Raw genomic sequence first — 13139 nt, 5'->3', positions numbered from 1 at the left:
TTAGTTATTTTGTGAGGAATCCACAGAACTAAACTTTCAGCTGATACTTAATACTTCTAAGCAGAAAATAAGTTACAGAGCTTGAAACCAAGCTTGTAGTGCATAACTTGAAAGTGATTTTAAACATGAAATCTCTTCAGTTGATTTTTTTGTGTGTATTCACTTCTTTCTTCAGTAGAGTGATTGGCTGCCTTTTAGTGGTGATAGATTCTGTGAGACTATAGGACAATGTGAGGTATTCTAGGTCTTCTTCAGCAGAGCAATTACTCAGAATTCAACAGAATTATTTACTAATGATAGCTCCACAATACACTGGAGACTGTATCTTTGTGAGGCCCTTCACAAAGGCTTAATCTGACTTCAGTCTGATAAACTTCAACTGGACCCTCTGTCTAATTAGTAGTAATTTAGTCACCTGGGATTTTGATGAAGGTCTTTTTTGAAGGCTGCAGCATGGTCAATACTAGTAAGTGCTTGTAGTATTGCATCTTGTCCCACAACTATTCAATATAAATTGTAATCTTTATTTGAGTAACTAACAAGATCCTTAACTTGGAACATACCTCAATAAGGATGTTAGTATGGCATTTTCCAGTTGTTCATCATAACTTTGCTGATTTGATTAGCAATACTCCCCATTATCAATACCTCACAGCAAAGGGATGGATGAGTTTCAACCAGGGTATTGAGCACTGCTGTCTCAATCCATTTTCCTGTATTGGAATTGGAGTGTGCAAGGACTCGTGTTTTTAAAGTGAAATGTGCTGCAAGAGTTATCTTTATATTTTGTTTTGAAGAAAATTTTGTCTTCTCTGGAATTTTCAGGAAGCAGCTACACTTCACTTTCCTGTTACTCAAAGGAATTAGTAAAATCTTGGCATCTCCATCCAAAATTCCAGTAATAGTTGAGTATTTGGGAGAATTTTAAACCAAGGCTAATAGTAGAGGAATAAAATTGATCATTTTTTTCAGTTTTGTTCAGACCTAAAAAGAGTTTGACTTTTCTCTGTGAATGTGTCCTGCTTGCAGTACAAGTGAATTAGTGTAGTATTTATTTGACAATTTAGTAACTATAAAGATATTAGTATAATGTAACTAAAATCTCTGTCAAAATAGTATCTCTCTACTCACTGCCCTGCACTATTTGTTAGGAATAAGTAATAAAACTTAGGAAGGAATGTAATTTTATTCCTGTTCGTCCTGTGCTGTCTGTTCATGACCACTGAGTTTGGTATAGTTGTTTCTTACCACTGTGCTAGCTGGACAACACGGAGTTTCTCAGAGGGTGGCTATTTTAACAGACACGCAGTTTCTTTACTCCAATATATGGTGATTATAATTGTGTCTGTATCTTGGGTAGGTAGGTAGTTGTCATGTACATACACAGAAACCTGTGATCAGATCTTTGACTGCTCTGCAGAATATCCCAATTCATTTCATATAAGAATACTTGAGATAGTGGGGTTTTTAGCCATTATTTGTCACTATAATGTTTTGGTCAATGGATTTATGTTTTACTGCCAGTATTCTGAAATAACTTACCAAGGCAAAACTTACATGTTATGGACTGAAATATTTCAAGTCTTTAAAACAAGATTGGAAATTAAAGGTAGGCGGTGGTTCAGTTAAACTGATCATTCTCATATGGTTAAGCTGCTGAGTAAGTTTCTCTTGCTGAGGTACAGCAGTCATCACCACCACTCTATGTCTTTATGGTTTCAGTGGTATTGTTACTTTGCAGTTCCAGTGAGTATGTTCTGTAAGTAAATAAATTAGAGATATGAAGTAGTTTGCAAAGTCTTTGAGGTAGGTGCTGTAAGAAGAATTTGAGAAAGTTAATTTTTTCACAGCTTTTACCTTTATAATCCTGTAACTTTCAGTCTCATATTTTAAGGAATTGCTGGTTTTAAAAACAAGTATCAACACATATTTGTCTTAGCAGTATTTTTGTAAAGAGGTTGACTGTTTGTACTCAGTCTTTCCATCAGCTTTTTATTGCTGCTTACAAAATAATAATTAACTTCACTCTTATTGGTTATATTTTCAATGGAACTTTGGTACAAAATATGAGTAAGAGAGTAATATAGTCAAGCTAGAAGAGAAATGTTAACATACACACAAATATGAGGTGATTATAAAACCTGTATTATTAGCACTAGCAGCTTTACTTTCTGGCTTTCTCCTGTGCTGTTGAGATCACCACTGTAAAGAACATAAAATATGAAAAGGAGTTTATGGAGTTGGGTTAATGAGAATAAGAACAGGGACATGCCAGAAAGAATAAGCTTATGGTCAGGTAGCCTAGAATAGAACAGCATAACCATTATAGGCTAGAATAATCTCATTATAGAACTAGAATAATCTCTCTTTTTTTTTTCTTCTTTTTTTTTTCTTTTCAGAATTTTTAGGAAACCTAAGAGGTACATTGTACCATGACTGTTACATAGCTTATGATAAGCATTGCAGTAACATGCAAGATCATAAATAGCCGCTTTTAGTCAAACCTTTTCTGTTCAAGATAAGTTTATCAAAATATTCTTTGCATGAATCTATATATGTGTTTGTTTGGGTTTTTTTTTCATTTAGATTGTATCTAAAAAAAGCAGTTTAAAAGTTACTAGGAAGTAAGTTATTTATATTTTGGTTAAATTAGTTTATTAACACAGTAGTGCTGAGACATCAGCAGTGACTTGATGAAATTTTCTGCAGATCATGGGAAATTTTCTTAATATTTCCTTTTTGACAGGTCAGCTTTCATGAAAAAAGAAAATTTTTCAGCATGGGCAAAAATGTAACAATGAAAATTCCTGTGGGAATAATACAGTAAAGGTCTTTCTCAGAATTTTTTTACTATGGAAGGTACAGCAGGTCCTCTGACAGACACATTTCCAAATTATATGACTGATTTTATGCAAAATGCCCCTTAGCAGTCAAGCTTTTTAATGAATAAACTTGATAATAACGAAGCAGTATTATGTTAGTGCTGCTATCTTCAAAAAAACAGTGGAAACAACTATTAATTTTAAAACAAACTGTCTGTTCTTAATAAAAGACATGTAAACTGATTCTAAAAGCAGATCTCCATGAGTATGATGATCTTAAGCATAAGTAACATGAGGTTTAAAGATAATTTCACTTTATAGCTTAGTAGTTTAATTTAACCAATCTCATTGTCATTTTATGGCTGCTCCATATGCTATATGAAATAAATTGAAACAGTGCTTGTTAGAAATTGAAAGGAGTTAGAAGATCATCCTTCAGCTTACTCATAGTAATCTTAGGCAATGGAAAATGATATATAGAGACAGCAACCCTCATTTTGATACTGTGCTTTTCAAAATAATGGTGTATCAGTATGACAGTGCTTACACTATCAGTTCCATTATAGTATTTGGTTTGTAACTGTTTGTCCATTGATGCAGCCCCATAAAAAGCAGTCTCTCCACATGATTAGGTTATTCCTAAAAACTGTCATTAACTTCATAAATAAGAGCACCTAGGAGTTCTCAAATTGAGACTGTCTGCAGTGGGAATACTTACCAATTGGTATCAACATGCTATTCCAGAAAAACTCCATTGTGGACACAGATAACATAAAAGAACTTTGCTTTGTTTGTAAAAAAACCCAACAAATACCTCACCTGTAAAAAGGGGAAGCTAATTTCAGTGAAAACATTTTCACGGGCATAATGGTATACCAGTAGTACTAACTGCAAGCATTTATGTGCCCACAAAGGCTCAAGATACTCCTTGTGTGGGACTAAAGATTTTTTCTTGAAAAATCAGTCAATTTTACAAAAATCGTTAGGAGCATAACTATCAGGTTTCTTTGCTCCAGAGGAAGGTTAATTTTTTCTTTGAGCTTTTACATTCCACTCCTTGTTTAGTAGTTTGGTGACTATTTTTTTTCTGTTTACGCCTGAACAGTTCCACAGGTTCAAAGAAAAGTAAAATCATCTGTGGAAGAAAAATTAATTGAGGGCTGTTAAATAGTACAACACTGGTTGAAATTCTTGTGTCACAAACTGCTAGAGACAGTATCTTCTGAGAAATCTTAACTGTTTAATTTTTTTTTAATTTTATTTTTATAATTATTATTATTCCTTAGCATCTCCTAATGACCACTGTCAGAGACCTGGAGACCTTCCATCTGACCAGGAACAACTCTTCTAATATAGTTCAAATAAGCTAATTTCCAACAGAAGAATTCAGCACATGCTGGTTAGGTTCAGCAATGTCTCGGCGTTGGTACTTGAGCCCCTAAAACATGAATTGTTTGCCTGACCTTATCATTAAGGTTTAGTGTTTCAGAGGATGTTTTAAAAAAAACCCAACAGCATACACATGGAGCACAGAACCAATTAAAAATAGTAAACAGGGAAAAAGCATCAAGTACTGAGCTATGTCTGATTTCCTCGTTGTACTCCAGATCTTGTATTCCTGATTTAGAGAGGGTGGCGCACACTCACGGTTGTATTTTTCCATTGACTGCACATGATTTTAAGACAATTTACACTCCATCATACATGTGTACTGTCAGTTGACATCATCTGGGTTGATGCCTCAATTTGTTCAAAAAAAGGAGCTTATTTACTGCACTGAACTTAATAAAATATATTTGCAGTTAATCAAAAAAGGTTTTTTTTGGGGGAAAAAGGGAATGTAGCGCTTTATATGGCTTTTTGTAATTATACTTTTAAGAATCAAACTCATTCAATACATTAAGCACAATTTTCACATCAAAATAATGTTTTGTTTATGGTTTTTAAAGCTGCAGCAAATTTTGTTTCTAAAAAAGGGAATCAGAATCTTGTTGTCCCTACACTGATAAGAAATTATAAAGTTGTAAATACTAACCTACATGGTGAGAATAATTTTAATCCTATTTGGCCGAAGTATTTTATTTAAAACAATTGCTTTCTAAACCCAGATAATACACATTAAAATGTTGGGTTTTTTTCAGAGGTAACCAAGTTCCTAAATATTTAATTTGATGAAGTAATTAATGTAAAGGATTAAGTACCTATAATTAACCACGTTCTTGTAATATTAAGTGTTGACAAAAATCTTAAAAGAAATAACAGTGGTTTTGAGACCATGATTACCTACAGTATACTGTAAGAAAACAGGATGGAAATATTTTTATTCAATCAAAACCAGTTTTAGTCCTAATTCAGTGTTTATTTTATTGAGATAAAAGGATTAAATAAAATGAACAGACCTATCATGATTTATACCTACAGGGAGGTACAACTGAAATTTATCCACCTAATCCTCTTATCAGTGTTGGGACAAATTACCAAAATATCTGGCCTTGAGAAGGCTGTAGCCTATTTAGTTTGTAGCCTATTGGCTACACAGATTCATATATCAAAGATGAGTGTAAAAACTGGTTTTGTAATTGAAGCAGATCGGCACAGAGTAACAACAGTAGTCCCTTTTACAATGCACAATGCTGTAATTTATTGGGTATGTTTGAATGAGACACATCAGCACACCACAATAAAAGCCTTTGATAGTGTCCCAGGAGTCAAGGTGTATGAACAAGGCATTAGTTTCATAGTCCTGAGAGCAGGTTTCACAAGTTAAAAATATCCATGCCAATCTTTTGTCGGGTTTAGAATTGGTATTCATGGCTGGGCTATCCCATCTGGAACCTAAGTGGGCCACAGGCTGAGAGTGATTGTTTTTTGTGGAGGTGCTTTGTGCTCCTGATAAGGTTCTTTGATGATGGAAAGATACTTGTTTCAGTGCACTCATTTTGAACTCAGTCATGCCCAGGAAAGTCTTCAGCACCAATTTTATGGAAGTGTTTTATAGGCCACCTGCGTATTCCTAAGTTTTAAAAGTTTTTACGTATTTTAGCATTAATTGTAGCTACTGAATTGGGTTTCTGAATATAATGCAGCTGTAAAATGTGGTGACTTCATTTTGATAGAGTAGATAGACTTTAAATGGTTTACCTTATGTCTTTTAAGTATAAAACAAATATACCCATATCATGAATACAATTAAATACGGGAAAATAAGCTGTTCAAAATGATGTACTTATTTTGATGAAATTTTTTTTAGAAGTTTATAGTCATAGTTTTGGAAACCATTTATGGAGTTGTTTTTCTGACATTCAAAATGCTACACTTCTGCACTTGCATTCTTATGATTGTCCTTGCATTCTATAATTGTAGTTGATGTGGTTTTCATATTCAGCTTGTTATTATTTAATGCTGTATTTTAAAGAAACAAAAGGTACAAAGTGAACCTATCACAGATCGTAAGTCTTGACAGCATTCTCAGAAAAAATAGGCTTCCCTTTTGTGCTTGTTGAGTAACTAAAATCAAATGCAGACCACTGTTTATCTGTGAACTTAATTTAGTGTGACCGTTAGCTTATTTTTTCCCACTTTTTAAAAAAAGTCAATTCAAACTAACAGACTCAGTTCCCAAAGGTATGGATGACACTGATTTACTTTATTGCTGTTGATTAGAATGAGGCAGCTAATAGGAATTCAGGGTACATTGCATAACATCTGTAAAAGAATAAAATGCAAATCACTCAATAAAGGAGAAAACCCAGTAGAAAATCAAATAAAAACTTCCACATCCTGAGAACAGTACTGCGGGCAGAATTAAATGATGAAGTGTAGTCAATGGGTGATATGCAAAGTGGCCTTTCATCTCTGATTTGTTGTTACAAATTGATATGGGGTAGTGTTTAAGCTTTTTTTTAAAAAAAAATGTTCAAAGTAGATTGTATTTTAAGAAAAATATTTTCCTTGAAAAAGATGACATTTCATGGAAAATGAATCATTTTACACAGAGAAGTTACGCAGAAAAAAACCCCCAATTTTTTTCTTTCCTTTTTGATTTGAAAACTGGAGGTCTTTAATTTGCTGTTTTTGTCATGGCTTGTAATATATGTAAGGATTTAATTTGTTTTCCAGTTTCTTTTTTTCCCTCTCCTCTCGTTCTCCTTTTCTTCTCTTCCTGACCTCTTTTCTCATCTTCTTTTGTCTTCTTTTGACAAAGCTAGTCAAGTTTGAAAATGTTAGAGAGCAGTTAAAGAAAAACAGCCATACTTGCTCTCTATAAAATAGAGACAAGTGGCAGTTTAATAGGCAAGTTTGTTGTTTGGTTGATGTCGTGAAAACAGAAAGTAATATCAAAGATCAAAAGTATGTGACACTGGAAGTACCTGTAAAGAGCTGAGTGTCATCTAATCCTGTAACTCTGCAGAGATAGAAAGAACTAAGTTTTAATTTGTGCTAAACCTTGCATCCCTTATCAGCTTTAAGAATATAAATGGAATAACTAATATACTCCAAAATATAATTCAGATAGTAGCGAGAATCACTTTGCACTTCAATAAACCAAAGCTGGCATCAGTCTTATCGTTGGTTCTGTTTGTATTAAACCTAGATCTGCCTACATCTAATCAATACTGTTTTTCTAACTGAAACTATATAAAATATTAAGCATTACTTTTTTTAAAAAAAATATAGTTCTGAAATACTGAAAAGGTGTTTTTGTAGGAAAAGATAGAGAATTAGATTGTGGATTTTTCTTTTTTTTTTTTTTTTCCCACATAATTGTCCACACAAATAGAAATAAAATAATTTAGGATATCCAGTTGTTCTTGTGCTATTTGCAACTGAAATCCCTGTAATAACCATACCAGTCACATTTGATTTCATGAACAGGATTATGCTTCTAGATGAACGTTAAGGAGTGGATCAGCTCACTGGAAGCAAACTCCTGTTTTCTTTCACATATTCTAATAACAAAAACAAAAAGAAAAGATCCGCTCTCTCAGCATAACTGACTCTTAAAATTCTTTTCAGCATTTTCTGTGATGTCAGTGGGTCTTTATGGAGTCATTAATATATGTTATGTATTATAAACCAACTGCTGATTGCTAAAGGAGCAAAATGACACATTCACCTTTGAATATGGTAGTTGATTCAGTTTATATTCTCTGCTTTAGCTAATTAAGCACCAAGGGCCAGACCTTAGGCTGGATGATGTTATTCACTAACTACTTTATTAAAAAAATACAAGGTTGTTTGAGAAGCAGGGCAGTACTTACTTTTACTGAGGATGGCAGTCTGGCCTAAAGGAAATTTATTTTAGCCCTAGCTCCACTGTATTTAAATGCTAATCCTGCAAATTCAGGCCTTATTTTGTAAGAGTAATTTAATCTGTGAAGAAGGACTAGTGTTACATTAATTTGAAGTAATTTTCCTTTTTTGAAATATGAAATATATGAAATGCTTTCTGTTTCCAAGTCATAAAGAAACGACCCTATGATTTTTTTGTTGTTGTTGGTTTGTTTGTTTTTTAGCATAGAACAGTGTCTTAAAGACCTGCAATCAGAAGTAAATGAAATATGTACCGATGAAATACTACAGAGCACAACTGACTGCCTTCAGTGGCTAAACAACTGCAATTTTAGTTCTCTCAGGCCTTCTTCTACACACCACGGAGAGCTGATGGAGTTCCTTAGGACCCTGGTAAAAATTGTTTACTAAAGACTTTAATGTTTGAGGAAGTTGGTTATATGCTGGGGGGGCTTGGGTTGTGTTTTGAGGTTAATTAGTTTTCTCATTTCAGTCTTCAGTGTGGTGAGGATAGTTCAGAAATTTTATTTATAAGGCTTAGTACTGTTTTGATGTCCACAGCGGGGAGTTATGTTCCTTTTGATCATGCCTTAAATAGACAAACTTGGGACCATGTCTTTTCACTGATATTACCGCATGCTCAGCACTGCTAGGGCTGTTTTAGAAATATGCTGGTAAAAAACATCTGCAGTTACTGTCTATACCCAGGCTGTTACTGTTACTGCTTGTTCTTCGTTGTTTCAGTGTGAGTTTAACTCATCTAATACAGATTATTGTCCTTTATGCATTATTTAGTCATTAACTTGCTATGTACTTTTTCTAACTAGAAATGTGGGAGCTACATCCATTGTCCTAGCAAGTTGTACAGTTAGACATAGCCAAAAATCAAATTTCACTTCAATGAGAAATTCCATCATTTTAGAAGGCATTTTTATCCCAAGTTGATATTAAAGGTTATCCCTAGAATGTTTCTGTGGAAATGGAAGTCTGGAAAATTGAACTGTGTGGAGGATGATACCTCAATGAATGACAACCTGCAAGTTTGTATATAAATTATGTATGTGTGTGTTTATATGTTGTACACATATATGAGTGTCAAAACAAATAAACAGTATCCAGTGGGTTGTTCTTTGTCACTTCCATGTCATGGTGTAATCATACGCCATGAACAGCTTTAGGCTAAGATTGACTGGATCAATAGAGGAAAACTGCTGTGGAGAAATGGAGTATTTTCTCCTTTGGGACTATCTCCTGCCTAGAGATCAAGGTTCATCAAAACTCCTCTGTTTTTTAACTCTTAAAACTGGTTGTTGATCTTTGTCACCTTTGAATCCACTGGATTAAGCTGTGTCAAATGAGGAAGTCACCTCTAGAAACACCAGGTCTTTCATGTTCATGTGGTGAAGAAGTGATTTTTTTGTCCCCTTCTAATACAGGTGATCAGTATGAATGTTGCTATTAATCATCACACTCAAGGGTGTCAGAGACTGCTGCATGCTACTTGATCTAGACCAAATGAGAATCCCACAAATGCTGTCTTAGGAAGTTTTTTGTTACTATTTTTAGTCCAGTTAGAGCCTTACTTATACCCGCTCAGAAGAGAGCATGGCAATGATGACTTGTGTCCATTCCCTGCTTTCTTCCTTCAGGATCTATTCAGACCATATACCTGAACACCAGGTGGCGGCATTTGTTTGGGAAACACCAAAATGTCCCCATCTCTGGAATACTTTGGCTGTATCTTGCAAAAATGTGCTTTCTAGCTCTTTGGCTTCCCAGGAGGTTACTGACTGCATGACAGTCTGGCTGTGGGCTGTAGAGTCAAGTTAAGCCTTGAGAATGGCTCTGGCAGGCTGCTAAACAGATAGCAAAGTGTGAGAAGCCTTAAAGTCTCAGTTCTGCACAGTTTATCAGGAAAACGTCTGTGGAGCTCAGGAACTTGGACATCACTGTTTCCAGGCTCGTGGCTTCTTAGATAATCCAGCCTGCTGTGTAGATGAGACTACAAATGAAAAGTGTATATATATTAGCATAGAAAATCCATCTGGAAAAAGTTACACTCACAGTAGATAATCTTTAGCACCATAAACAGGTCTGCAGTAAAATATTTTCAATAATATTCACCATTAATGAGATTATGATGTGACCTTTCTTAAATATGTATCTCTGTCCATTGATCTAACTACTCAGTTGGCTTAATTTCTCATCTGCAAGTTTTTAGTTAAATATCGTATAATACATCTTCAGTAACAATAATTCTACTGCATCTACTTCAGAACAATATCCCTGTTCATTGTTGTCCCTTATTATGGGTGTGTATATTGTTAGGGATTTTTTTTATCTTTTAAGCTGCTGGAACAATCTAAAAAATAGTGCAAAGTTCTGTATGTGCTTTGGCTGCGGTGCTGTATTTAGGTTTGTTGTTAGCATGCTGTTCTTCTGCACTTCTGAACTCTCATGGGAATACTGAGAGGTTCTTCATGAAGCCTGAAATGTTCGTTATGTGAAAAGCCATCATTATGTGTACTGTTTTGTAATTATGAATATCTAAAAGCTGAATATATACATGAACACATCTTCATTAAATTCTGTCCCTGCTAAACTAATGACAAAATCTTTTTTCCCCACAAAATCTTAATCTTGCTGCATTTATTAATTTATTTAATATGTAGTAGGCTCTAGTAGGTAGTAGTCCAGTTGATAGACTGCAGATGTTTTCCTGTATATTGTTGTCACTAAATTTCTATGCTTATAAGAGAACTTTCCATGCTTCTCTAAAACCTTTGGATACTAATTTGGATCTTTTTCTCTTGAATAGTTTTGGCATCATCTTTTGAAGTGTTTTTACAGGTTAATTTTTAAATAGAAAAGCCTATGTCAATATAGGCAGTGTTCAAAGAGACTTGATGACACTGTTTTCAGAGCTTCAAAGTTCACTTCAGGGGCTCTTTTTCTGAGTAACACTAAGTCTAAGATGGCATCTGCAAGCTCCCTATTTTTAATGCTTTAGTTTAAGTTGCAAAGGGCTTGAAACAATACTTGGGATTCTTACCGGCTTTCATGAATAAAAATGTTTCTGCTTAACCTTAAAAAATAGCAGAGGAAATTGCTTGGAAGGCAGTTAGGGTTCATCATCTAAAGGCATCAGTTACATTCACTGTTTTGACAGCTTCTCTTGCTCTGTTAATTTCAGAATTTAGTATTTGAGCGTGATTCATAGAAAAAAGTAACCTTTAAATTTCAGGAGTCTACCTATGGAGACTCAGCTCTGCAACACAACAGTTAGTGAATAGAGTTTCAGTTTACACACTGAAACACATTCTTTTTGTGGCCACAAAACGTTATAGAATACTCAGCAGATAATAAAAGAAAATAAAATCTGCCTTATGTATATGCATATTGATATGTATGATTTAAAATTTGAAGTAGTTACAGGTATTTCTATCACATGCACATGCTTTTATAGGATGATATTTGGCTGATAATTCCCCTTATTATTCTGTCTTCCACATGTATTTCCTGCTTGTAAGTAAAAAGATTCATAGGAAACATTCTGAAATAAAGATGTAAACTGGAAGAAAAATAGAAAGTCTGTTATTTTTAAGACTTTCCTTTATGGCAGGCAGTGATGCTCTCTGTCTTTTGTTTAGAATTAGCTACTGTGGTGCAAGCATTTAATTTTTAAATTTTCATCAGGAAGCACTCCAGAGTAGAGGGCAACAGGAAGATTAAACTCTTGTTTTCTCTCATAAGAATGCAAAAGTTTTGAGTCACCCAGAAAAAAGGAGTTCTGATGCTGAATATTTTTGTGACTTAAAAGAATGGAGGGGGGGGAAACAACCCACTGAAGTTTTTGTTTTAAATTTGATCTTTTTTATAGTTTTATAAATTATTTATTGATTAAAGCTTGTTACAGTTGAAAAATTGAACTTTATGTTTGGAAATTATTATATTCATGCAATACCATACTCAAATTTAATTTATTTCTCTCTTTCAAAATGGGAAAAGAAATAAAATTGTTTCCTCTGATACTGTAGGTTTAATAAATTGGTACTTCTGAAGGCAAAAAGTTGCCAACAGTGTCTTTACCAGCCTTGCTTTGTAGGATGGGGTGTAGCTAGGAGACCCAGATAAAGCACGTAAGTGAAAAGAACTACCCTTTTGTCATTTGCCACAACGCTTTCCTCTGTTGGAGAGAAGTGACAGGAGGCGGGGGACCAATTGAGTGGGCTTCTAAATCCTGATTCACATAAAGCTTGCCTGCTTGGTTCCTGAAACCCAGAAAAAGAAGAGTACCACCAGCTTCACTCAGTTTTCCTGTGACTGGGGAGGGGGAGGGAATCTGTAGCCAGCTGTTTGTAGCTGGAAGATCAAGAGCAGGTCTTTATAAATAAAAAGTTGATGAGCCTAGGACTGTGGCCAAAGCCAGCCTGCAGAAGGGAAAATGTTGAGGATTTGGGAAATGGGTTTATAACAGAGAAGATTTTTTTTGTCTGAGAGAAGGAGATTTTGGTGTCCAGTGACCATGGGACTTGTCTTCTACTCATATATTGGACATGCCTTGTTCATGCAAATGATTCATCTCATACATATTAAGGAAAGTGCAGAGTGCTGTTTAGATTTGTGTCATTCGGGCCAAGTAGAGAGCATTGAGCTGTGACAAAAGGACCTGCTATCTGCTGTGTGGCCTCTTGAACTTGAAGCAGCTCTAAGGTCAGAGATCTTGGCCCTGGACCAAGAGAGAGCTCTTTAGGCTCAGATGAAGTAGGAAGAGCGCATGCATCTGTGTGGTTTCACCTGCTTTGTTAACTGCCTGCCGCCTTCTGCTTCAGCTCACATAGCTGAGATGTATTTAGAGGTCGCTATACATGTATCAGTCTGCATCTTGGTTTGACAGGGCACGCAGCTGCTTATTCTTCTGCCCTGTGTGATCTAAGCCTGTTCAATTCTTACCAAGTTTTCCATTTTAGTTCTTTAAGGGGGTCCTGGGGAGGTTATTTCATCCTTGGAATGGTCTTTTTGTTG

At 34.9% G+C, this 13139-nt stretch overlaps 1 protein-coding gene across 4 annotated transcripts in view; it reads left to right on the top strand.

Annotated features, from left to right (window-relative positions):
- The window catches only part of KIAA0825 (KIAA0825 ortholog), a 253339-nt gene that overhangs the window by 36965 nt on the left and 203235 nt on the right, over positions 1 to 13139 (top strand). For all 4 annotated transcript variants that reach the window (XM_040580892.1, XM_040580893.1, XM_040580894.1 and 1 more), the window contains one exon: positions 8339 to 8507. In XM_040580892.1, the coding sequence (XP_040436826.1) occupies positions 8339 to 8507 (169 nt within the window). The remainder of the gene's footprint in view (positions 1 to 8338; positions 8508 to 13139) is intronic.

Source organism: Falco naumanni, chromosome Z (genome assembly GCF_017639655.2).
Source record: "Falco naumanni isolate bFalNau1 chromosome Z, bFalNau1.pat, whole genome shotgun sequence".
NCBI lineage: Eukaryota > Metazoa > Chordata > Aves > Falconiformes > Falconidae > Falco > Falco naumanni.
This window is presented reverse-complemented; position numbering and strand designations above follow the sequence as displayed.